Raw genomic sequence first — 24,774 nt, forward strand, 5'->3', positions numbered from 1 at the left:
CATAGGAGTACTAAAAGTAGATAGTTTCTTCCTCCCACCATCTAAAAAATACTCCTTATATTCCATTTAAAAATGAAAAGTTTTTCAATTAAAACACTACCAATTATATTAGTTTTACTTTTAACCAACAGTCCAAGACTAGGTATTCATTTTATTCTCTTTCTTCTCTTTTATTTTACCAATTTTATATAAAAAAGCATGCCTTTTATCATGAAAATATTTTTAATGAACAAATGGAATATAATTGTCTTCGGTGCAAGGAACTGACATTCTTGAACCCCAGGACTATAATATGAGTATCTCAAAAATTAATTCATTTTAAGTAAAAAATGAAAAATAGGAAGTACGTTTTTTTATATTATTACTTTTTCTCTTATATTACTCTCTTATCATTTTCCTAAAATAAATTATTAAAAGAAGCATCTATAGATTGAGATTTTGCTTGTACGTATGTGTTTTAAGTTCATATTTTTGCATTGAATTTTATGCAATTGTGTAAACTCCTAACGTTAATGTTAATTTCTTTATCTTGTTTATCTAGCAACTACTACCAGAAAAGCAAACAGCCAAAGGCGTATTAGCCCATTGCAGTAAAATAGAGAGAAATATCGAAAAGCTAAATAAAAATAGGACACAACACAAGAATTACCACAAGAATTATAACTCTGAAATCAAGTTCAAAGGTAGTTGTACAACATCCAAAGTTTCCTACTAGTTTTATACACATGTACATCTTACGATTGAAACCAAAATCTTGACGACCCTTTCTACAGCGCTAGCATACACAGGCCAAAATTTCATTCTAAGAACCTACGAATCAACAAAATTTACTAATCGAACCATCATCTGATGGAAGCCATGGTAATTTCAGACAACAAAGTATCCATCTGGAGAGATCTCATAGACTAATATCTGCTGAGGAGCTTGCAGCACCGGTTTTTCAGAATCTAACAAGTGAAATGCATTTCTGAATCAATCTGTGGTTTCTGATGAAGACCTTGCAACAATGAAATGTTAGAATCTAAACTGTGAAATGCATTTCTGAATCAATCTGTGGTATGCAACAATGAATGTTAGAATCTATACTGTAAAATGCATTTCTGACTCGATCTTTGGTTACAGGGTGTCCTTGGCACGAAAGGAGAAAGAAGTGCCTCTGGTAGTTACAAAACTCGACCACTCCAGAATCCTGTTCCATTACCCTCTTAATTGTATATCTTCACGGATGGTTGACGATACTGAAAAAGATTTGGTAACCACAGATATTAGTGCAACCTATCCACAGCATCCAAGAACAAGTTGTACACCATAGCAACTCCAATTTATGGCAATATAATAGATTCATAAGCAAAATACAACACTTCTTTTTAAGAACTACTACTACTTATAAACCCAAATGGGAGGTTGTTATTGAGGGTTCAATTTATGGTCCATCAAGCGCCCCATATGCAGACATGGAACATATATACACTCAATCATATAATGCATGCATGCCATCTTCATACCAACCTTTTTCTACTTTTAGGGATCTTCTTAATATGGGAGAGGTGGAGTTGGAAAAATACACCTCTATCATTATTGTTTTTGTTTTAATTATATGTAGAATATGTTAAGAAAAAAAACTGAATACTACTTCAAAAACCAAATATGAAGTGATGAAAGCAATATTTTACAAAAAGAAAATAAATATGAATTGCTATGACCTTAAAACAGATTTGAAACCAAAACACAACACATTTTAAGGTGTTTAAACTCAACTCATAGTTCTTATATGCTTATGTTTAGAAGAAAACTCAACACTTAGATCCTTACACGCTAGTTGATACTATAACATAATAATAATAATAATAATAATAATAATAAAGAATATAATAAGAAGAATAATAATCATATCTAAATCAAAATATATTTATAGTAAGTGGCGGCTGGAGTAACATATTAGTATAATACTAGTACTAAATACTTACTAGACAATATTTTCCAAAACATGGAAAGGATCGTGGCCTTTAGCAAGTGTGTATATACGTATGTAGATCTTGAAGCAAGAATCTAATATGTTGAAGGAATCGATTAATGTTATCCAAAACTTTACAGAGTTCAGGTAACTGATTGAGAATTGGCGTAGAAAAAGCAAACAAGTGCTGGTCCAGAATACCTGATTAGCTGCAAGAGGTCTTTTGTGTTCCAGCCCAAGATACTGCTCCCAAATATACATGCTTCTTGACTGCTGGCCCGAGATTCAGAAGAATAAATACGAATATTATGAGATGTTGGCTCATCTTAACAATATAATATCAGTGGATGCTCAACAGAGAAATGAGAGAGGTTTTTTTTCCTTTTTGATTGTGTGTGTAAGGAGAGCGAGAGGGAGAGTGTGTATAAGATACAAAAAGAGACCTGGAATCGAGAAAACAAAATTTCTGAATCCTCTAGGTACTCGGTTAGATCTTGTGAAACAAAAGCAAATTTCCACTGGCAAAAAGAAGACAAGACCAGGGGGCAATAAGTTATCAACAGATTTTTAAGGGTTAAAATCACTCAAGGCCTTAATGGAATTAGTTCTCAGGCATACAACCTTAGAGAACTCTTCATCTGATACTTGTAACTTTTTCTGAACACGAATCTTGACATTAGCTAAAATCTCGTCTGCATGAATGGCCAATAAAAAGGGCTCACCAAAATTCTGAATTTTCTGCCACAAACAAAGTTAAATATTGTGATAACAAATAACAAGGCATCAGAGTCATTATCCCAAGCATGGAACGGCTCAAAAGTCAAATCATAAGCATCAACTACAAGATAGGTATAAACCAAATGTACCGCTTTGTTCTGATTTCCTTCATTCATAAAGTGATATACATGAATCAAGCAATCATGGGGACCGAGATGTTTCTCTTCTTCAGGTATCTGCAGAAATAAGGGGAAACTGTTGAAGATAAAGAATGACATAATTTAGTTAGGCGCATGCAGGGGCAAAAAAATGGCAATTACTTGCGTATGGGAAATGATATTGAACAAGAGAATTGGAGACCATGGACCTTAAAAGCACTTGCATGGATGAGTATGTAATGCACCCACCAATCAAACACACACACACTCTCGTGGAAGAGGGGGGGGGGGGAGAGAGAGAGAGAGAGAACCTCTTCTGCCTGTAAAGCCAAATAGTTGTCATTTATGCGTTCTATCTTTTCACCTGAAGGAAATATCTGAAAAGAAGTCCCTTTTTAGTACAATATTACTTTCTGATACATCAAGGATATGATGTAATTAACAAACCAAAAAAAGCAGCTTCTTGATCTTTAGTCCATCTGGCAGCCTATGTCAGATGATTCAGATCACACACCAGACACAGGGCAGCTCTAGGTAAAAAACTAACCCAAACTAACAAATTAATCTGATTGTTTCAAAGTCCTTAAAGTTCACTTTTCCTCACAGTCACCTACCAGGCACCAGCTTAATGCCACTTACATAATTCCCTGCTAGTTTCCGACTTATAAAAAGGATGTAGCAACATATATTTCGTCGTTACTCCAAAAATAAATTTTATTTAGCTGGAAGCAATATAGAATGGTAATTGAACGTTTTTCTTCAACTATAAACATACTTCTCCAACTTCTTAGAATATGTGGTGATATCCATAGTTTTAAATGACTCACCAATCAAGTTAAAACATCCAAACCTTGTGTGAAATGTGAACATGGTCCTCAATTTTTTTAGTAAAGACAAACTAGTGATGAGGTCGTAACTAAATAAAACAATACATTTCTACCAATTTTGTTACTAATATAATCAAATGAGAACAAAGATTTATATACAAATAATGAAGATGGGAGCTGAAGACCTTGTAGATCTTGTGGGCGAATACTTCCAGCAATCTGAGTTCTGCATCAGGACGAGACAGCTGAATCTGAATAGCAATCAAAAGAAGCAATATCAGTCAAAGAAACACCAAAAAACAAATAATCCTAGGCACGTGAAGAAAGAAATTCCAGGCTTTGTAAGATGAATCCCAGTGAAATGTTGATGCAATGAAGCATCATCACTGGTCCCATAGTTTACCTTCATCCTGAGATCATCAAGCAAATCAGCCACAGTGCTATCCTTGGACCGTCTTATAGAGTTAATTTCCATCTAGAAATCAGAAAGTGTAGGAGAACAATTATTTTGTCAAACAAATAGCAGAGGGGTAGATGTGTATGCCAAGCACAACTAATTTACTAACTCAAACTAGAATATACTTCATCATTTGTCCCATGACGGAAAGCCACTCTAAGCGTTCTTAAGCCTTCCAATTCTGGCAGAGGTATATCCAGGACTTCGTAGTACAATATATCAGAAACCTGACCAAAACAATAACTATTCAATATTTCAAATAGTAAACATGTCAACTCAGACTCTTAGTCATACCTGATTGTAATGCAGTAACATATCTAGTAAAGTAACTACTCCTCTATACTTTATAGGATGAGGTTTAGGTTGTTGGGTGAATGAATTGCATGACGTGAGTCTAATTTTAGAAGGATCATTTAATCCAAGTCGGCGAGCCACTTTTTCTACAACTGCATCATATTTGTCAAGCTTTGACCTTCATATTGAATATGTATACATATCAGAAATTAATACACAGATTAATGTGATCAACTAAGACAAAGATGATGGCTTGAGTTCAAAATTTTGAATAATTTCGCACTTACAGTTCTAAACCAAATTCATATTCTTTAGTCTTTTCTAGGGGCCGAAAATGAATAACCTGCAAAATAGCCAAAATAGAAGATGAAAACGACTCCATACACAGGTATTCCACTATATTATTTATAAGTTAAGTTTGTTCGTGCTATCATCAGATCTAGATTCTAGACACGCAAGGTTCAGAAGGGAAACTGTTGATAAAAAAATTTGGGATATTGCTAATGACAAATGTGTCCCAAAAAAATAATCTCAAAACAACAATTGAGGAAAACATAAATTAACAGAAAGTGTACTCAATGGAACAAAGCAAAAAGTGTTATTAGTTCCACAAGGTAGAACCTTTATTTTCAATCATGCTTTACAATACAGGCAATGTCTCAGGAGTAGTAGCCTATTTTTATCTCTTTCCTCTATTTTTCCTTTATAACAGAGCAACTCAGCTGTCAGTACCAATTTTTCTTGTTTTGTACTCAAAGCCTAAGACGCTAATGGCAGTCACATTTTCGTGATGCTTTTCGCATGGTTTGGGTTTACCTCTGGGGTATGCTTGAAGAGCGGAACATGGAGATATTCCCTTTCTCTTACTAGCAAGATAACACTGCATCTATATCTTATACTCTATGCATATGCATGGTAGGCTGGTAAGACATAATAGCATCTCAGCAATCAGTACCAATTTTTTTGTTTTGTACTTAAAGTCTTAGACGACTAATGGCAGTTACATTTTTATGATGTTTTCTCAACGTTTGGGTTAACGTCTGGGGCATGCTTGATGAGCAGAACATGGAGCCATTCCCTTTCTCTAGCCAGCAAGATATCACTGTATATGTGTCTATATCTTATACTCTATGCATATGCATGGTAGGCTACTGGTAAGACAGGAGACGACCAGGATAAAGAGATAGATGTAGCAAGGATCCAGACTCAGTACAGCACCAGAGGTCCAGATCAATGGACTGTTTTATAAGATAATGTGTGCATGTCAAAGGAGACAGTATATCGATTTTCATTTTATGGGTTGAGAATAATAAGAGCTCAGGATGTAATAGGCAAAAAACCATCACATCACATAGGATTGAATCTCCGTGGATGCTAACAAGCACGCCTCAAAGCATAAACCTAACATAACTCAGTAATGACAAAGAATTGTAAGGTCTCATAGGTCATATCCATAAACCTAATCCACAAATTGTAAGTCTGTTACCTATGCAGGAGTGTAAGGTTAGGAGAGAGGAAGGTCAACTAAGAACTAACAGTAAACAAAGGACATGCGAAAGGTATTTAAATTCAATTTCATAATCCAACTAAGAACTACAAAAGTAGAGATCAGAATTGAGTCAAAAAAGAAATACATAGAAGAGAGGTAGACAGAGCGAGCGTGAAAAAGAAACAAAATTCATGGTAGGTGTGAAGGTCAGGAGGGAGGGGAGGGACACTTGAAATTTTCCAACAGATTCATCAACAGAAAAGTGAAAGGCTAAAAGCTATGTGCACCTCTAAACACGAAGTTTGCAATTCCTAAAAGACAATGTAGTGTTATACTAATGACAAGGCAGATCCCACAGGAAGAGAAATTTTCCATAAGAAATGAAAGAGATTTCAAAATCAATGGTGCACGGAGTAAGATACGAAAGGGATTTCAAAATCAATGGTGCATGGAATCTTTCCAAGGAGCGATGTAAAGTGAAAGCCGCTCAGAAAAGTCACAAAACTTTAAAGGATTTGAATGAATATACTAAAGATGTTCATATTGGACCATGAGTTATTCACGCCAAAATTATTTTTAGAATCCCAACAAAAATAAACAGGAGTTTGTGATGGCAGAAAGAATGCAACACTTGTAAATACATAAAATATTAATTTGGCATGAGAAATACGCAAAATGTATGCTATATGATATTCACCAAATTTTAAATGAAAAGTACTTGAAGATTATGGTGGTACTCAAAGAATGACCGAACATCAGGGCAACGAAGTTGCTGTTGCACTTCGGTTGGAAGGGACTTCTGAAAGCAAACTATGTCCCCATCCTCAAGCTGTAGTTAGAAGACAAAGCAAATTGATACCAACATTTTTTTCTCGCATAACGCATGGTATATTTACAAAAGTACAAAATAATACCTGGCTAGCTCTAAAAGTCGATCGCTTCTTCATATGATCACACAACACATTAGGATAAAATCTTATTTCCTGACAACCAGAAACAGAACAGATTAATACCATATGAAGACAGCATGTTAACCAATTACATAAAGAGACTTATTCTGTGAGTTCACACTACCAAAATACCACAACACACCCCAGAAAAACAATGCTGCCATAAGTATCTACTCAACCAGAAGATGAATCAGATGATGGGAAAGGGAGACTTGTCGTGAACATTCCAAAAAAATTGACAGTTGATATCCTGCCCCCAAATTCTATTCGCAAGTAAGAAATCAAATAGAGGTACAATAGGACCCTTCTTTAACTACTTGATGCGAAAGATGAGAATATAACAGCCAACACATTACGAGGATAGGAAAAGGGACAGGATGATGGTAGATGGTTAACGGGAAACAGAAGAGTATAAAATTAAGAAAATTGTGTTTAGCCTGTTGAGAAACAGACATATGCATAAACATGGAAGTGAGGCTACCAGTGGTTTAGAAAAAGCCAGTGCAGTCCAGTCCATCATATATTAGTTCTGATATTTAAGCAACCAACCTCATAAAGCTCAATATCTTCCTCAGGAGCATAGCCAGCCATCTCAATTAGTCTAGGAAAGATATCTACTGGCTTTCCCAAGCTATTCACAAAAAGTCTACCAACATATCTGGCATTAAACAAGGAAAAATAATGTCAAAGAATTGTTCTTATTTTCACCTCTTGGAGATGTCTATTTCTTTGGTTTTCTGGAGTGGTGTACATAAAAACATATCAAAACAATGTAATACGAACTAGAATAATACCTAAGCTCTTGCTTTTCTGGATCATAAAGCTTGAAGAATAACAAAATGTCATCTTTTTCCTTATTAGGGAGAGGGATAGGCAGTGAATCCTGATTAACAACATACAACGTTATTAGCACCAGTTATAAGGGGGTCTTACTTTCTAATAAAGAATGGTTTCATTACCGGCCCAAGTTCAAACTCAAAGAATAGCCTCAACTCTTTATTTTGAACATTACTAGCTATACTCATCAAATGCCCAACCTACAAACATGTGAACCCTCAACATGAATATACACTCAACATAGATCATTGTGACAAAAAAAAAATCAAAGTTGTCTAAATTTCATACAGGAAAGTACTTATACATGCAATACTCAATATAAACTGATAGGGCTTGAAAACCAATGAGTTGGTTTATACTTAGGGCGCAGATGGTAGCCTAGAAATACATTGAAACACCACTGTAGACAAATGGTTTGTAGCGCTTGGTAGCTGTGAAAACTACCCCCCCCCTCCCCCGACCCGGTACATAGAATTCGGGTTTCCACCCCACACATACTACTGTCTATGTATTCATGTCAACACAATCACACTCTAGAGGAGGTATTGGGCTTTACTATTTTTTTTTGTTGAACCAAACAACATACACAACTGTCCATGCATTTAGGAAAAGCCCACTATCTACAAACCCATGAAAATTAGTGTGCAGGGTACCATCCGCCCCCTAAGGGTAAAAGGACATTCATAAGTAGTAGTTGCATGATTATTAGACAAGGACAACAATTTGTTTAATTTGTCTTTTAAAAATTAATAAAGTATGTACTATTTTATGCTTGAATTAAAATGGTACTCCGTACGTCTCATTCAAGATGTCCACATTCTTAAATGGCACGGAATTTTAGGTGGAGTAGTTGAATGTGATAAAGTAGAGTGAAAAAGGTGATTAAATATTTTAATGAGGAGATAGGAAATAGGGATTTATTTACAAATATAGAAAGTGGTCATCTTAAGTGAGACAAACTAAAAAAGAAAGGTGTACATCTTGAATGGACATTTCTTTTGGGTACGGGATTAAAGTAGAGAGAGATGAAGAGAGGGTAAAGTAAGAGAGGGAATCAAGATTTTACCAAAAAAATAAATGACTCAACTACCTTGGGACAAACTAAAAAGGAATACGACTCAACTACCATGGGACGGAGGGAGTAGTACATATTAAACAAGGAATTATACCTCCTCGACATTGATAATCCAATATCTAAAATGTACTACTACATTAATAACTACTCCCCCCGCTATTTCTATTTTCGTCTGTCCCTTAAAATTAAGCAATTCTAGTTTAGGAAACTTTTTATAACATATTACCCTCCAACATCATTTTATTTAAAACTTATACCATTAGAATTAATAATTTAATATTTTGTGGACCTCACTATCCACTAACACTACATAAATAAACATTGTGGACCCCACAATCCACTAACACGAATTTCCTTACCCTAAACACTTTACCAGCAGTAAAACCCGTGCCATTTCAAAACTTGCTATTTTTAGGAGACGGGGGGAACATGAGATATGATAGCATTGTATTAGAAAACAAACTTTTTATCGCCTCAAAGAATATTGTCAAGATGTATATAAATATGATTTAATCAATATAACCATTTTTTTTATTTTCTTCATATATAACTAATTTAATGTTGGAGTTATTGGATGATGTATCATGTATAAAAGAGATTGAAGATCAAAACAGCAACGTGAATTTCCAGCGCTGGAGGATTGAAAGAATTTTCTGTCAATTGACATTGTTAGAGATTGGACGGTGTCCAATCTGGCTGATGAGGCCAGAATCAGAGCGCTTAGAAGCTATCTACACTGCACTTTTTGACACCAATTATATTAGGCTACAAAATCAGTCAACACCTGAGAAAATCTCAATATGTGAGCAAAAACGATAGCAATGTAGGAAGAAAAGGCCCTACATGCGAATGCAGAGAGTTCAATTATATTTAGTTCTGCGTGTAACACATAAAGTAAAAGATGAATCCCTAGCCACTGGGAGGATGGAGCAGCAGCTCCACAATACAGGAGCTGAGGTCATTTGTGAACACTCAGAGCATAGAACACTACACATTCTAATCAAAAGATCCCTTATTACATATATTCTAGGTGAAGGTTTTTTCCCCTTATTCTTAATGTGCTAAAACATTATTAGTTGAATTTAGCACCAATGATCCTTATTGTATTGCAAACAAGATGGATGAATAAAATTATAGTACTCCCTCCGTCCCACTCTAGGTGGAGCATTTCCTTTTCGGCACGGGATTTTATGTAGTGTTATTTTGTGAGTTAAGTGGAGAGAATAAAGTAAGAGAGAGGGAAAAAGTAGAGAAAGTGATGTTGCCATCTTTAGTAATGTGTCATTTGGAGTGGGACATCCCAAAAAGGAAAATGTGTTACTTAGAGTGGGACAGAGGGAGTATATGATAAGCCCAAAGTCATACATCAGTCAACACAACAGAAATACAATATAGTGACTTCGTAAGTGGTAACTTTTATAGGCAGCAAAAGATGCTTACAGTTTGTGCTTCCTCATCCTGTGTCAATGGACGGACAGGACGAAGAGTGTGATTTAGGCGCTTTTCCCACAGCCAAAACCGTTGGAATTGCACCGGTATACCAAATTCATTTTCAACCACTTCCTGAGGATTATGACAAGTTGATGTTAACAACAACAGAAACAATAATTACAGCTTCAACAACTGATTGTTGAAAAACACTAACATGTGAGATGACTTAGCCTGATGTTAACAACTGATTATTTAATAAAAAAATTATAGAAGTGTAAGTCCAGAAGAACATACTAAATTAAAAGGGCACAATCTAGCCTCAAGCTGACACTGAAACCCATCTGATATACATTTTCCTTCACTTGATATTTCTAGACAATTGTCTCAATTGGAACACTTATTAATTTAATGACAGACAAAAAAAGTGACAAAACCAAGGCAAAAATGTGAGACTTTTATTTCACTTGAACTGAAACTGATATGTTTTCCGGTTACAATGTTATATCATATGATTCATATTGGACGTTTCAGTCATAATTACGTTTTCCATCTACAGTTAAAGTTACAGGTGGTGGGCCTACATTTGAATCTAATATTTTAGACTTTTACACATTTAACTAGCAAACACCCTAGATGCAGGACGAGTCTTCACAACTAAGCATCCTACCTGCATCTTTCCGAATTGCCAATGACTGGTTAACATACTTCAGAGTAAATATTTCCTAGTAGCTGCTTGCCAACAACAATTCACCAAGACCAGTGTTAATCTTTTAGCAGAGTAGGGTACCAGTACCACATTGCAGCCACACTGAAAGTTTTACGTGGAAGTTTATTTAGTATAACAGTAAGAGGAACTATTGATAATCTTAGGAGTTAGGACAATTGTCCTTTCTTTAGGGATATGCACGCATCCATAATAATATTCTGGCTTCCACACACTCTATGATGAATTCTCAACTGTACAAGTCCAATAGCCGTTCACTCAAATATTAACCCTATTCACCACAATTATTTCCAGATAATCTAGCTCAACATCATAAAGGTGGATTTCTCATGCACTAAAACCTACTTCTAGTTAAGTGATACAGCAACTGAAGTATTACAGAATTAACCGTAGCGAAACATTTACTCATGTTTACGTACCTTGAAATCATTAAATGGCATCAGCTTCTGGACCCGGAGGCTCTTAACCATATTATGATTGACTAAATCAAAGATAACATGACGTCCAATCTGATAAAAAAAATCTTCATCACATGCTACCTGGAAGCATCATGCCACTCTCTTATTAGTTGCAAGCTCTTACATTAGAAAGGTTATACAGTTAAAACTTGCTCCTTAAATTACTTACCTTTACAATCGTGTAAAGATGAGCTTCAGATTTGTCTTTCCTTTTTTGTTCTTTTTCTTCTTGTTCTCTCTTCAGCTTCTCCTGTTTAACAGTTCAAACTCTAGTAAGGCCACATATAGTAAGTAAAAGCAAAGATTGTTATCTTTGAGAAATATGAAAAACTATATGCTGATATCAGAATCTAACCCTAAGATTCTCAGCAATATGCTTCTCATCGACATGACACATAATTTTATCCTTGACACTGTCACGTATATACACCAGCATATAAGCATTTGAGTGTTTGGTAAACTTGTTGACTCCCTGAATCTTCTGCATCGGTTGCTGAAAAGATAAATGAAAAAGGATAGTGTCTCACAAAACATAAGAATGCTAGCACAACCAAATCAATCTATATATCACTGAAAAATGATACCACAAAAACGTACTTCTTCTTCACCACCACCATACAGCTCATCTAATGCATTTTTCGCATCTTCTTTTGTCACTCGTTCATCATCAAACTTATACCTGAGAGATATTTAGGATTATTTGCTGTATGCAATTCAAAAAACAAATCCGTTTGTAATCATTCTGTAAAAAGCCCATGGTTAATACAATCTTCATGATTCAGCCAAGGGGTTTATGAAAGTTTTGGGGACAATGGTATAAGAAACCACAGTGAGGGATGCTGACTGCATAATTTTGTCAAAGGGACTAACTCTCCCGAGAATGAACAGCCATAACTATATTTTGATTAAGTGACGAGAATTGACAAGAGAATGACACAACAAATTCTTCCATTCAATCAACAAAAAGAGAGTCATTATTGCAAATATAATTCCTAAGCTCAGACCAATTCCCAAACAAGAGAACACATGAGCTTAATCCTTAATGATGTACTCATGATGTATCACAAGCAACTTGACTCGCTGAACGCTGTCAAACCATAGGAGTTGTGCGTTTTTTTATGCTGCAAACATGAAAAAAAAATAAGTTTGAGAATGAAGTGCATACCACTGGCCGGAAAGAGTAGGCCGTATAAAGGCATAATAGTGACCACCGTGCACACCACCACTATGGACCAAAACACTGCGTGTGAACAATATAAGTTGAACTAGTGAAAAGATATAGCATAAGATTTTGGATATATATATACATACATACATGGATCGAGAAAGACTATAATTAAGTTACACAGAAACAGATTTTCAAGATATCAACTTAGGCATATACAGAAATAAATAATTTATGAAAGTAAACCTTGTTCAGCATTTATAATCACATTCTGGGAGAATATATGTTTACAAGCTTGTTTGTGAAGCAGCAACATAATTCAATAAACCAAAAAAGGAAAAACAACAGTTTAAATAGAATATGGAATTCACACATATATATTTAAGAGTGAACAACAAAAATGGTATATGGAACTATGGATAATATACGATGCATATTTGAGGTACTTCATGAAAATAAATTACATCCGAGGTCCTGAACAATATTTTAATTCATTTGAGGTACTTTTTCTTTATTATATTTTTGCCCTTTCTTTACTTTTTTGCATTGAAGGGTATTTTAGTACATCTAAAGTATTTGTTTCTTTCTTTTCTAATTCATTTGAAAGTTATATCTCTCATATATTCACACTCTTCCAATTTATTTATGATTTCTATCATCCTCTTTATCTTTTCTCTATTCTTTCTTTTTTATTTATTTCATTTATCTTTCTTAAAATTATTAGTTATACTTCACAAATAATTAATATTCTAAAATACTGAATGAAAATAATATACAACGAAAAATAAATTTAATTTTATATCATATTTTAGTTTAATTAAAATAATAGTGTGAATAAATAGTACTATTATACAATTATCGTTAAAGAGTAAAAGCAAATGAAAAAAGGAGAGAAAAAAATAAGACTTTTAAATATAAATTTTAAAAATATGTAATTAATAATAATGTATTATCTATAACAATCTTGAATTTTGTAAAAAAACATATACAAATAATTGAATTTGAATATAAACAATATTATAAATTGAAATTAATTTTTCTTCAGTTGTAGTATTACACTTTCCATTCGGTGTTTTAAATTACTAATTATATGTGAAGTATAACTAATAATTTTAAGAGACTTAAATTAAATAAATAAGAATGAAATAAAATAGAAAAAGATAGACAGAAGAATTGAAATCATAAATAAATTGGAAGAGTAAGGAATGAAGAGAGGGGAGAGATAGAAACCATAAAAAAAATAAGAAAGAGAGAAGGTGATATAAAGAAAATGTCAATTGTGCACTTGAGGAAAAAAATTGTGAAAAAGCACCTCAAATGAATTAAAATTTTGTCCCGATACCTCGAATGCAATTTACTTTCATGAAGTACCTCAAATATGCACCCAGATACCATTTATACCATTTTTGTAGTTCACTCTATATTTAAAAATGAAAATATCTCTGAAATAATGGAAAGTAAACATCTTGCATTTTTCACGCAAGGCATAAAGGTTTAAGTAAAAGTGATTAACCCAAGAAATACTTTTATATAACCAAATCAGTTGAGTAAATTGTATTTTTCTCACTGTAAAGTTGGGACTAATGGTAGAAATCTCATCATCTGACCTGTGAAGTGTATAGAGGTTACAAACTCTTCTATCAGCATCAGGTGACAAGTATTTGCCATCATCTCTATCAAGATCAAGTTGAAGAGGGAACTCATAGTGGTCATTTATCTGTGTCATCGATATCAAGAAATTAGGTTACTCACTTTGTAGGATAAAGAACAACAAATACAAAGCATAAATATGCCATAAATCACAGCTAAAACCAACTACTAAAATGAAAAAAATCATATACAACAATAAAACAGCAGGAGCATAACTCAAACCTAAAATTTGGAGGCTCAACAGGAAAGATAACTAATAATTGACTCGAATTGCAATAAGTTCATCATTTGCATTACATAGCAAGTTACATTCAGCCAAGAATAATACCCATTGACTTCAAATTTGCAAAAATTTGGTCAATGATTTTTAAAAACATTCCAAAATATTCATCTACACTACCTTTGAACCCAATATTCATATTAAGTAGCAGACTATAAGTGCCAGTCTTTTCTACGTCTTTTAGTGGAACAAATATAGTTTGTAATGCAACTTAAGTAGAAAGAAACTATTATAGGCATTCTTTACTAGCTGTACATACTATATAACCATATTCAAAGTGGAATTCACTCTTCTTGTCACAGTGTATTGCATGTGGAAACTCTTCATTGTATGTGGAATGGAACTTCAATTTAAAAAAAAAACTATAACCAAGAAACATTACTTATGTTTTCCCCAATAACTAAACTAGCTACTAGGATCCCTGATTAGGCACCCTTGTTACATTTATCTGGGATTTTTCTAATTTGTGGTTAATCCAGCTTCCAGAAAAAAGGGCATAGAGTATGTGTTATCGAAAACACACTTTGCTTATGCGTTTTTAAAAACACACAAGCCGTGTGCATTTTTTCGCTTAATATAAACAACCCAATGGCTCCCCCCCCCCTCCAAATCTGCTTTAATACAACCTATACACACATTTTTGGGACCATTTCAAACATTTAGTCATGAATTGAGGTAAGTTTTGATATTTAATTATCCTCAATTTTTGTTAAATATTACTATATGTTGATGTCAAACTTAGGGTTTCAATAAATTAACTTTAGTTTAGGGATACATGCATATGGTTAATTAACTTATATTTAGGGTTGATTACAACTAAAAACTACGTTTTGGATTAATATGGTAATTTGGGGATGGTAATTTGGGGATGCAACTAAACACATATTGATTACACTATCTATAGAGAGGCTATTCATATCATTTGTATATCCAGATTCCAAGAGTGCTAAAACACAATGCTCAGACAACTATGGTTTTGGTATCAGAAAAAACGCCATTCCAACCTTGTACTGTGTGGCAAATATATAGTGAATCAGGAAAGCTCGTACGGAATAGAACACAAAATTATATTTTTTAAAGCTCACCTTTCCCATAACATCACACACAAAGTCATACTCAAACCGCTTTAAGTGAAGCTGGAGAACTGGGGGGAAGTCAATAAAAAGCACTCCTTTCTTAGCATCCTGAAATAAGCAGAGCATTAGCTTTGAGCAGACCAATTACCGAATTTCTTTTCTTTTTTAGGACAATATGATCATAAAAGAACAGGAAAACAAGGCCCCTGAATTGTACAATCACAAGAAAAGCATTGCTCATCATTGAGCTTATAGCTCCATCATTAATGTACATGAGAGTTAAAGCAACTAAAGTAGGCATAACATTGTCAAATCCAGTTAACTTGAGCACCTGCAAACCATGCTGTTCAGCATGATACTTGTTATCTCCATCTAGATTTTCAACCGCAACATACTTGTCAAAAGAAGCATAGACATCATGGCAGCCTTTGACATCGAGCTGAAGATCTGTGCCATGGAGGAGGAATTAGAACCGAGCATAAAAACAGCAGTAAAGTAATATCAACAGTAAATCTGATCATGTTAAGTACCATAGAATGACTCTTTTCTACTAGATTTGTAATCCACATTAATGCACTCAATGTAGTTCATATGGTGCCCTTCAAATAACTGTTGTATGGCACCTTCCACAACAGTTCTCTAATGACAGTATCACAATAGTCAGTGAGTAAACAGTATCCAAATTCGAGGAAATTGAGAGTACTAGAAACTAAGAACCTTCATTTTCTCTTCAAGCTTCGCGCAAAGAACTCTATTGAGTTCTTGTACGTCGTGTTGCAAGAAAGATTCATAGCTGTCCCATCCAAAGGATTTTGTCAACTCCTTTGTTGCAACACTAGTATCGCTGTACTGAAGCTTGTAAAATAAACGCTGCATAGCCAGAGGGATACTTGCAGATGGCATATCATTAACATTCGTAGGCATGTGGTACACAACCTGAATTCAAAAGCAAAGATGTATAAGTAAGATCGTGAAAGATAACTCAGATCCGACTACATAACCCCTAATAAATATTGTAACCTTTCTGAAGTAAGGAATATGGTACAGAGTTTGGAGGAGAGAGTTCATATAGCAGGTAGCCCCTTGGTTTTTAAGTCCCACGAAACCAGTTTCTTTCTTCGAATCATATAGCCACGGATCCATAGCTGTGTCCACCCCAACCTCAGCTTCAACTAAACAAGTGTCATTGACAAGATAACCCCTGCTAGGATCATAAAGCTCACCAAGTGGCATAAAGGATGCAAAGCCCCAATCAATTTTTCGGGCACTGAATTGGTATTGTGTTTCTGCACAATCAGTAAAAAATATTTCAATTACGTTAGTAACTAGATTCACATCTCCCTTAGAACGGAATATTATCTCTAATTGAAAGAAGCAGCAATTTGGATGAATCATTTCATGTTTACACCAAAGCGAATTTGATTTTTACTTGGTGAAATTTTGCACAACAGTTAAATTCTGTACAAGCTTAAAGGGGCCCATAATACCAGGAGCTGCAAAAGATGTTAAGTAGTATACCATATTCTGAAACAAATTTAATACTGCTTTCATAGCTATGTTATAATCAGCATATCCAATAGATATTGTCCTTTTTCCGGAAATGGAAACAATAAAAAAAGGTCACTAAGTTTTACTGGAGGTACTCAATTTTATACCTACTTACTCAAGGCATGACGGCACTAGTACTGACTGCTGTCCGTACATGTCCAGAGCCACTAAAACCTAGACTTCATAACAACACCACATATGCATATAGGTAATTTCACTTCTTAACTGTGGCTATAGAGTTTGCCAAAGCACGCCGTTCTTGGGGGAGGCTGGGATAGCAACTTTATATGCCGAATGATATACAAATACCAGAAGTATATAAATAGAGTTAGAACAGCCAACAAAAAATTGACCCAATGAATTTCGAACTATACAACCGAATGTTCAAAAAATAATTGATAAATGGACTGTTTTTCTCAATACAGAAAATGTGATTTACCAAACCAACTCCACACAAAAAAATATAAACCAAATGATGCTAATGATTATTAACAAGTAGGTCAATGTGGTATATTGGTTCAAAAGCAAAAGCTGCATCAATTTATATGGATAAAGAGGCATTGAAAGAGCTGACATTATTAACTTTCATTCTGACAGATTTCTATTTCCAAATTGATGAGGGTATGAAACATACAGTGCTACCAAAACCAACCAAGTTCAGTTGAGAAAAAAACATACTGAAGCTGGGCTAATTAATTTTCATGGTTACTGTAAATTATACTGCAAATTAAATTAGGGTAAGACGTACAATTTTAAAAGGTCAACCCCTTTTCATCCTGGGTAAGATAAGTTATCTGGTTTAGAATGGTAGCACTATAGAGAGACTAGAATCCTAGATTAATTCACTTTAAATAGTTGCTATGGACTAAACAAATAATGCAAACGCAATGAGCTATTTACTATTTTACAGGAAATAATATATTATCCTTTCATTACCCTTTCTGACTGAATACTTGCTATGGACTTGATTCACAATAGCCAAACTGAAGTGGGTATATCTAGTCCATCCATAAGGTAAACTGGCAGAATCAGTAACACCCAGATACATGGATAAGGCATCAATATCGTTCCCCTTCGGAAAAATTAAAATCTGCCTACAAGAAGGAAACATTGATGGTTAGCATTACATTCATCAAAAAGTCAATTGCATCAATTGGAGTTCTCAATTTTTAGGAAGGAATAGTTACCATTTGTAATCACCAACATCAAATATTCCAGAATAGATCCTCTTAGCAGTTATCCTAGAAAAATTCTCAATCTTCCAAGTAATTTTTTTTGTGCGGGGAACCTCTGTTGGTTGGTTTGCAGCGTTATTTTCTGTTGCTTCTGGTGCTAAAGCAAAGAATGGAAAAGAAAATGAGAATATATGGCTACAGAGAGAGTGAAAGAAAATCCAGCGAGGCACTGTCATTCATCTACGTATGCAGACGAAAAATTATCCTAACAAAATAGTACTAGTAGAACCCAAAATCACATCGCTCCCTCTTTTTGCCAATACGGAAGAAAACGTAATAAACATACATTTAAGGCATCACACCATTAGTTTATCCAACAACATTTGCCTTCTAAGCATAGCTGACACTACATGCACATAAAATAAACAAACAGGGCAGGTTACACGCAACCAGCTAATTGTTTACCATACATTTCTTGTGTTAGATTTTACGAATTTTCATGCAAACATTAAAGTCCGCATTTAAAACCAGACAGCGAACCACCCCGCTTCGCACCCTCATCTCTGTTTCCAGAATTTACACATAAAAGCGAAACTGTAAATGAATGCAACATAAAGAAAAACGTTTTTCTTGCAGAATGGCCACAATTATGAAACAGACCAAGAATCCATATTACCTCAACACAGTTGAATCGCTCCAAAACAATAAACAAATAATTGCGACATTTCTATCTACTTATTTGAGTTACCTTCCACTGCCATCGGCTGAGGTCCTTCCACCAAATCTGATCGAGGAACTAACATGTCCTCGTCCTCTTTCTGCCACCGCAAGAAAGAACAGAGATTAAATAAAATGAAACAAAAGAGGCGACATATCAAAAAAACATACTCGCATACACCCCAATCACTTGATCGCAAACTAGACCTAAACAGAGAGCAGTTGAATATCACTGAAGCTCGTTCTTGCACCGAAAGAGAGCTAAAAACACACATAAAAAAACACGCACGCGTGCGTGTTCTTCCTGCCAGTTCACACCATAAGAAAAACTTGCAGGTATTTTCGAAGCAGTAGTGAGTGAATACGGAAGGCGCGCGGATTCACAAACCTCGTTTGCGGCGGGAAGCGCTATGACAGTCATGAGAGAAGAAGTTGAGTAGAATTTGAGGCAAAATTAACCTAGATTGGACTGAAATTGGATTTTGATGGGAATTTCGCAGGTGTTTTCAGGTTTTGGAAATGGGGGGAAAAGGTGGTGGGAGAGGAAAAATCTAACGTGGACTCTTTTACACTTTGATTGATTATTTTTTTCAAAACAATTTCTCTATTTCTATGGACACATAAAAACAAATTTTAAAAATCAATTAATTTGACCTCGAAACCTTTGAATTTGATATGCAAGTCATATGTGATGTTTGGAGGATAGATGAACTTTCACCGGAGTATATGTTAGTACTCCACCCGCCTGAAAATTTATCACTTATTTCTATTTTTTTATATCCTTAAAAATTTGTCACCTTTCACTTTTACTATTTTTTTTGGATCTCACGTTCTAATAACTCATTTTAGTCACATTTTATCATAAAACTAATACACAAAGGTGGCACTCATATGCCACTAACTTTTTCAACACACTTTCTATGATATTTCTTAAAACTCGTGCCGGGTCAAATGGTAACAAGTTATTAGGGTAAGGGGAGTAGTATTTTTTTAGTTGGGAAAGAGTATTAATACTTCCTTTGTCCACGAATATACATACTATTTCATTTCATGTGTGTCTATGATTACTTGTTTCATTTACCTTTTATAATACTCACAATTCACTATATATATTTTTTTAAAGAAGATCAACAATGGTTTATCATCTACCTCTATGATGATTCGAACCCTCAATCTATTGGTTGGTGAGGAATTGTCTTACCAATTGAAATGTACTTTGTAATCTTTCATTCTACTCATATTTTATTATTTTTCGAAACATGCATTTCATTCATATTTTTAAAAATTCAAACTGAGTATGAATTCGAACTGTTAATATTTTTAATTAAGTAAAGATTAAAGTTTGTAGAAAAAACTCAACTTTTTGAAATTTCATGATATTGGGGCCAATATTCCTTAATCTTTTTAGTTTTGAATAAGATTTTTTCTTATAATGGAGTTGGGAAAATAAAAACACAGGTTTTATAAAAAAAAATTGAAAATCTATAAATTTATAGATGTGTGAACCGAACCTTTAAATTATTGGAGTGAAGATTATGTACGGTGTAGTAGAAGTGAAGAAACGCTTGAAATCTTTTTGCTTATTTCGTGTAGTAGCTCATAACCATGCTTGTTCTTGTTGTTTATGTTTGATTCTCCGTTGTTTAGCCAAAACCACAAGCTTTATAACCACCGATTAAAAGAATTTGAAGACTATGCACAGTCTACTTTTATCATTAATTAAAAGAAATTTGGACTTCATATAAAAAATTTGGGCCTCAATCTGTAGCAGCCCAGTGACAGGCCCACTTACTAACTACGCTCTTCAATATTCGAAAACTCTGTACTAATTCAATCTAGGGCTCGAATTTTCAATTCCCCATTCGCCGGGAATTGAATCCAGTAATGGGAAGGAGAGCAAGTTCGAAAGCGGCGAAGCTGGAGGAATATTCGTCGGAAGAAGACAACAGAAAGCGGAAATCCCCAATCGAAGCGGCGAGCGATGATGATGATGATGCCGAGGCTAACGAAGATCTCACCCTCAAAATCGTTCAGAAATCCATGCAGCGAGCCGCCAAGAATGATCCCCATGGAGACGGCATTGCGGAAGTAGTTGAGAATTTGAAGGAAGAGCGGAGTAAGAAAGGGAAGAAGAAGAAGACGAAAAAGAGCAAGGAGGCTGAGCTTAATGGAGATGCCGTAAGCATTGCGTCGAACTTTATGTATTTGAAAGTTGTTTACTGGTTAGTTTTCTTAAGTTCATGCTTAGTCACTTATTCAAGTAATCTGTGTCATGTTGTCAGGTAACAAATGAAATAGATGCGGGGTTTAGAGATTTCTGCGGTGAATTGTTTCTGGTATTTTACTACTATTAGTTAACTGGCATAGTTTGATGTGCTGATTATGATTCATGTTTGTATTCATACAATGGGGAATTATTATACTGCTGGATATGCCCCTCTGATGTGATTGGGTGAATTTGATTATTTTCTCCTGTTAAAAGTAACCAAGCTTGAATCGTAAATACGTTCTTTTCTGTTTTTTATTATTTAGGTGGATAAAGGTCAGGAGAACGAAGTGGATAAAGGTCAGGAGAATGAGGAACCAGAGATTGACAACACTGCCAAGGTTGCTAATATAGCAGTTGAAACCAATCATGTGGAAGTGTCAGATAATGCTGTCCTGAGGAAACTTCTTGTGAGTTTTCGTAACTTGTGCACAAGCATTGTCTTTGAGATGAGCGGCCACTCCTTTATGATTGTTTTCGTGATCTCAGCGTGGGCCAAGGTACTTTGATCCTCCTGATAACAATTGGGGTGCTTGCTATAATTGTGGCGAAGAGGGTCACACGACTGCCAACTGTACTTCAGCTAGGAGAAAGAAACCTTGCTTTGTTTGTGGGAGTTTTGAACACAATGCAAAACAATGTAACAAGGTATATACTCAAGAAAACTACTTACTTGCACTGGCTTGATGACAAAATTTGTGCTTTATTGTCTGGATTATTCAAGTGGTTTTATATTGTGGCTAGATGGAAAATAAGTGCATGTTATTTCTTTCTCATTTGATTAGTTGACTTCATTCGTAGGTTTTGTGCTCATGTACTTTGGATGGATTTCCTATTTACTAGTTCTATATGAACGAAAATTCGGGAATTTGGTTTTTAAAACATAACGCACAGTTTGAGTCAGCCTAGTTTATAGTACTCCCTCCGCCCCACAAGAATATGCACTCTTTCCTTTTTAGTCCGTCCCACAAGAATATGCAATTTCTAATTTTGGAAACTCTTTTTTCTCTAATGAGGTGGTACGTATTCCCCACTAATAATACTTTAATTACTTTTTCTCTCTACCTCTCTCTTACTTTACCAATTTTGCATTAAAACCCATGCTAAACCAAAGTGCATATTCTTTGGGGACGGAGGGAGTATTTTTTAGGCTTTTGGTTAATGTTTTTTTTGAAAAGCGTTGTGACTTAAGAAATCGTGTCTTTGGAAAGATATTGTTTGATTTTAAATTTTATTCTCTCTCCTTTAATTACACAGGGGCGAGATTGCTTTATCTGCAAACAACAGGGTCACCGTGCTAAAGATTGCCCTGAGAAGTACAAGAGTTCAAAGATATGTTTAAAATGTGGAGATTTAGGGCATGGAATGTTCTCCTGCAGGAATGACTACTGCCTAGATGATTTAAAGGTTCTCTCTCTCTCTTTTTCTCTCACGGAAGGTGAATTGCTGCATTATTATTTTGTTTTATCTTCACAGATTTTATGACACCTGAGTGGTATGCAGGAAATACAATGTTACATTTGTGGAATATATGGCCATCTTTGCTGTAAGGAATATGGTGATCCTGGGCACAAAGAACTTTCTTGTTATAGATGTGGTCTCTCTGGCCATACGGGTTTGGTAAGTTTGATACACATTAAATGCGTTCTTGGTCAGATCACGGGCATCATTGATCAAATACGAAGGCATGCCTTTATAGGCTTGAAATTTACAGTCTAACCTATTAACTATAGTTGGCTTTTGCTTATGGAGCCAATTATGCAATACTCCGGGCTCCATTAACTATGGCTTTTGTTTTTGCCCTTTATGATGGGAGATGAAAATTTTGGATTTATTATTACTGCTGTCTGTTTCATTTGCTCCTAATACTTGAAAGAGTATAATGTTCTGGTTTTAGCTTCAGAATTCCATTTTCTGAAGTAGTTTCTGATTTCTTCAGGCTTGCTCTGGCTTCCGTAGCCATCGGGATGTCAATGATAATGCACCTGATAGTTCCTGCTACAAGTGTGGCATAGTAGGACATTTTGCTCGCGAATGCACCAGCTCAATGAAGGTGCGTCACTATGTTCCCTTTAGTCTACTTTCTAATCTATCAATAATTGGTCAAGCTTGCTTATGTGACACTGAGTTTCGGGTATTTTCACCAGGCTAGTAAGAGAAACCATGAAACATCAACACCCAGGCACAAATCTCCAAAAAAGAAGCGGGATCGTTTGGAGACCCAGTCTGTCCCACGTGATATTGGAAAGTCACGGAAAGGGAAGAAATTCAAGGACATTGAGTTTCATTCAGCTGCAAAACCAAAGCATAAAGGTGGTTGGTCTACTGAACATCCTGGAGATTATCATAGCAGTAAAAACCAAGATAATTACTGGAGATCCTCAGCAACCCCAAGAGATAGAAAATCTCGGAATCCCTATTCAAATGGTGATTATGCATCAAGTTCCCATTCTTCCAAAAAGCCTAGGAAGATCAATTTCAATGATTCGCCGTCAAACGGGTTGAGTAGATTTCATCAACGTAAACATTCGACATCAAGATTTGGCAATAGAATCAATGGTTATGGTGGCACAGGAAGAAATGATGATTGGTGGTAGATGTTTTATTTCGAGGAGAGGTGGATGTGGCATTGCGATGCCGGCCTAGGCCATACACGGGGCTGTTGGAGGTTGTTTGCTTATTTTAGCCCTCCTGCAAGAATATACAAGGAGTGCTGAAAAGTGCTTTGTGAAAATTTAACCGTGTGCCGTAATACCAAAGCATGTCCCTCCTTGCATACAGGATAATAGTGTACCAATTGTTGGTTAATTTTGTTTTTTATTGGTAGTTTGTATTTTGATGCGTTCGTTTTTTTAAGATAATATTTTTCCTCATCTCACCCACATGGGTCTGTAATCTATAATCTTTAAAATCGTTAAAAATTTTCCAATGTCATAATTTGTGCTGTATGTTCCGAATTTCTTTATCTGGTTTCGTAGATAAATCATGCAGTGTGATTTTTCCTCCAGTCCATTGTCGACTATTTTCATAGGCGGATCTTTGATGTCTCTCGCCGTGTGCTGTAATACTTGTCACACATTCACTTATTTTACATAATTGAGTCATTTTTCTATTTTGATAAGTTTTTTTACTACTATTTGCATAACCATTATAAATCATGCAGTAGTAAATGTATGCCATCACCAAAAAAAACATTATAAAAATGAAGTAAAATGTAAAATAGATGTTGAAAATTACTAGATGCTATTTTAACGTATGAACACACGTAATATTTACTACTATTATTTTTATCATTAAACGAGTTATGACGTAGAAACAAACTATATTCTTGACGAAGTTGAGTAACAAAAACTTTAAAAATAATTTTGGTGTCATCATCTAGGTGAGTTGATAATGCATTAGCAATACACGAAAGGAATATAATTTGGTAGGGCTGGCAATTTTTGACACGACACGATAACACGACACGAACCGGCACGAAAATAATGGGTTTGGGTCAGAGCTTATTGGGTTCGTGTCCTTATCG

General features: G+C 35.0%; 2 protein-coding genes across 12 annotated transcripts; one reads left to right on the forward strand and one right to left on the reverse strand.

Annotated features, from left to right (window-relative positions):
• Positions 1–645: 645 nt before the first annotated feature.
• Positions 646–19,548, reverse strand: LOC121740997 (ubiquitin C-terminal hydrolase 12-like). Of its 10 annotated transcripts, none has more exons than XR_006037734.1 (32): positions 19,371–19,548; positions 19,014–19,083; positions 18,278–18,422; positions 18,027–18,184; positions 16,563–16,828; positions 16,260–16,478; positions 16,073–16,181; positions 15,874–15,989; positions 15,552–15,650; positions 14,144–14,253; positions 12,537–12,611; positions 11,969–12,050; positions 11,727–11,864; positions 11,541–11,621; positions 11,333–11,452; positions 10,199–10,321; positions 7,806–7,883; positions 7,641–7,729; positions 7,396–7,504; positions 6,811–6,879; positions 6,615–6,725; positions 4,695–4,750; positions 4,408–4,585; positions 4,239–4,340; positions 4,060–4,131; positions 3,842–3,907; positions 3,141–3,206; positions 2,821–2,907; positions 2,576–2,692; positions 2,156–2,472; positions 1,087–1,238; positions 646–997 (listed from the first exon to the last, which is right to left on the reverse strand). XR_006037734.1 is itself a non-coding variant. In XM_042133676.1 (32 exons), the coding sequence occupies exons 1-32, from the start codon at positions 19,401–19,403 to the stop codon at positions 1,206–1,208; spliced, it is 3,321 nt and encodes a 1,106-aa protein (XP_041989610.1). In that variant the 5' UTR covers positions 19,404–19,548; the 3' UTR covers positions 646–1,205. The 10 variants fall into 10 exon arrangements, 2 of the variants coding, with proteins under 2 accessions (XP_041989610.1, XP_041989609.1); XR_006037739.1 differs by adding an exon at positions 19,190–19,286 and having other exon boundaries at positions 646–1,238; positions 18,027–18,180; positions 19,371–19,525; XR_006037736.1 differs by adding an exon at positions 19,190–19,286 and having other exon boundaries at positions 646–1,238; positions 19,371–19,525.
• A 1,284-nt stretch (positions 19,549–20,832) lies between these two features.
• Positions 20,833–24,196, forward strand: LOC121741875 (protein AIR1-like). 2 transcript variants are annotated; one of them, XM_042134803.1, is made up of 8 exons: positions 20,833–21,160; positions 21,265–21,318; positions 21,515–21,658; positions 21,738–21,896; positions 22,506–22,655; positions 22,752–22,868; positions 23,188–23,301; positions 23,396–24,196. In XM_042134803.1, the coding sequence occupies exons 1-8, from the start codon at positions 20,867–20,869 to the stop codon at positions 23,843–23,845; spliced, it is 1,482 nt and encodes a 493-aa protein (XP_041990737.1). In that variant the 5' UTR covers positions 20,833–20,866; the 3' UTR covers positions 23,846–24,196. The 2 variants fall into 2 exon arrangements, with proteins under 2 accessions (XP_041990737.1, XP_041990738.1); XM_042134804.1 differs by lacking the exon at positions 21,265–21,318.
• Positions 24,197–24,774: the final 578 nt, after the last annotated feature.

This window comes from Salvia splendens, chromosome 7 (genome assembly GCF_004379255.2).
Source record: "Salvia splendens isolate huo1 chromosome 7, SspV2, whole genome shotgun sequence".
In the NCBI taxonomy this organism is placed as follows: Eukaryota; Viridiplantae; Streptophyta; class Magnoliopsida; order Lamiales; family Lamiaceae; genus Salvia; species Salvia splendens.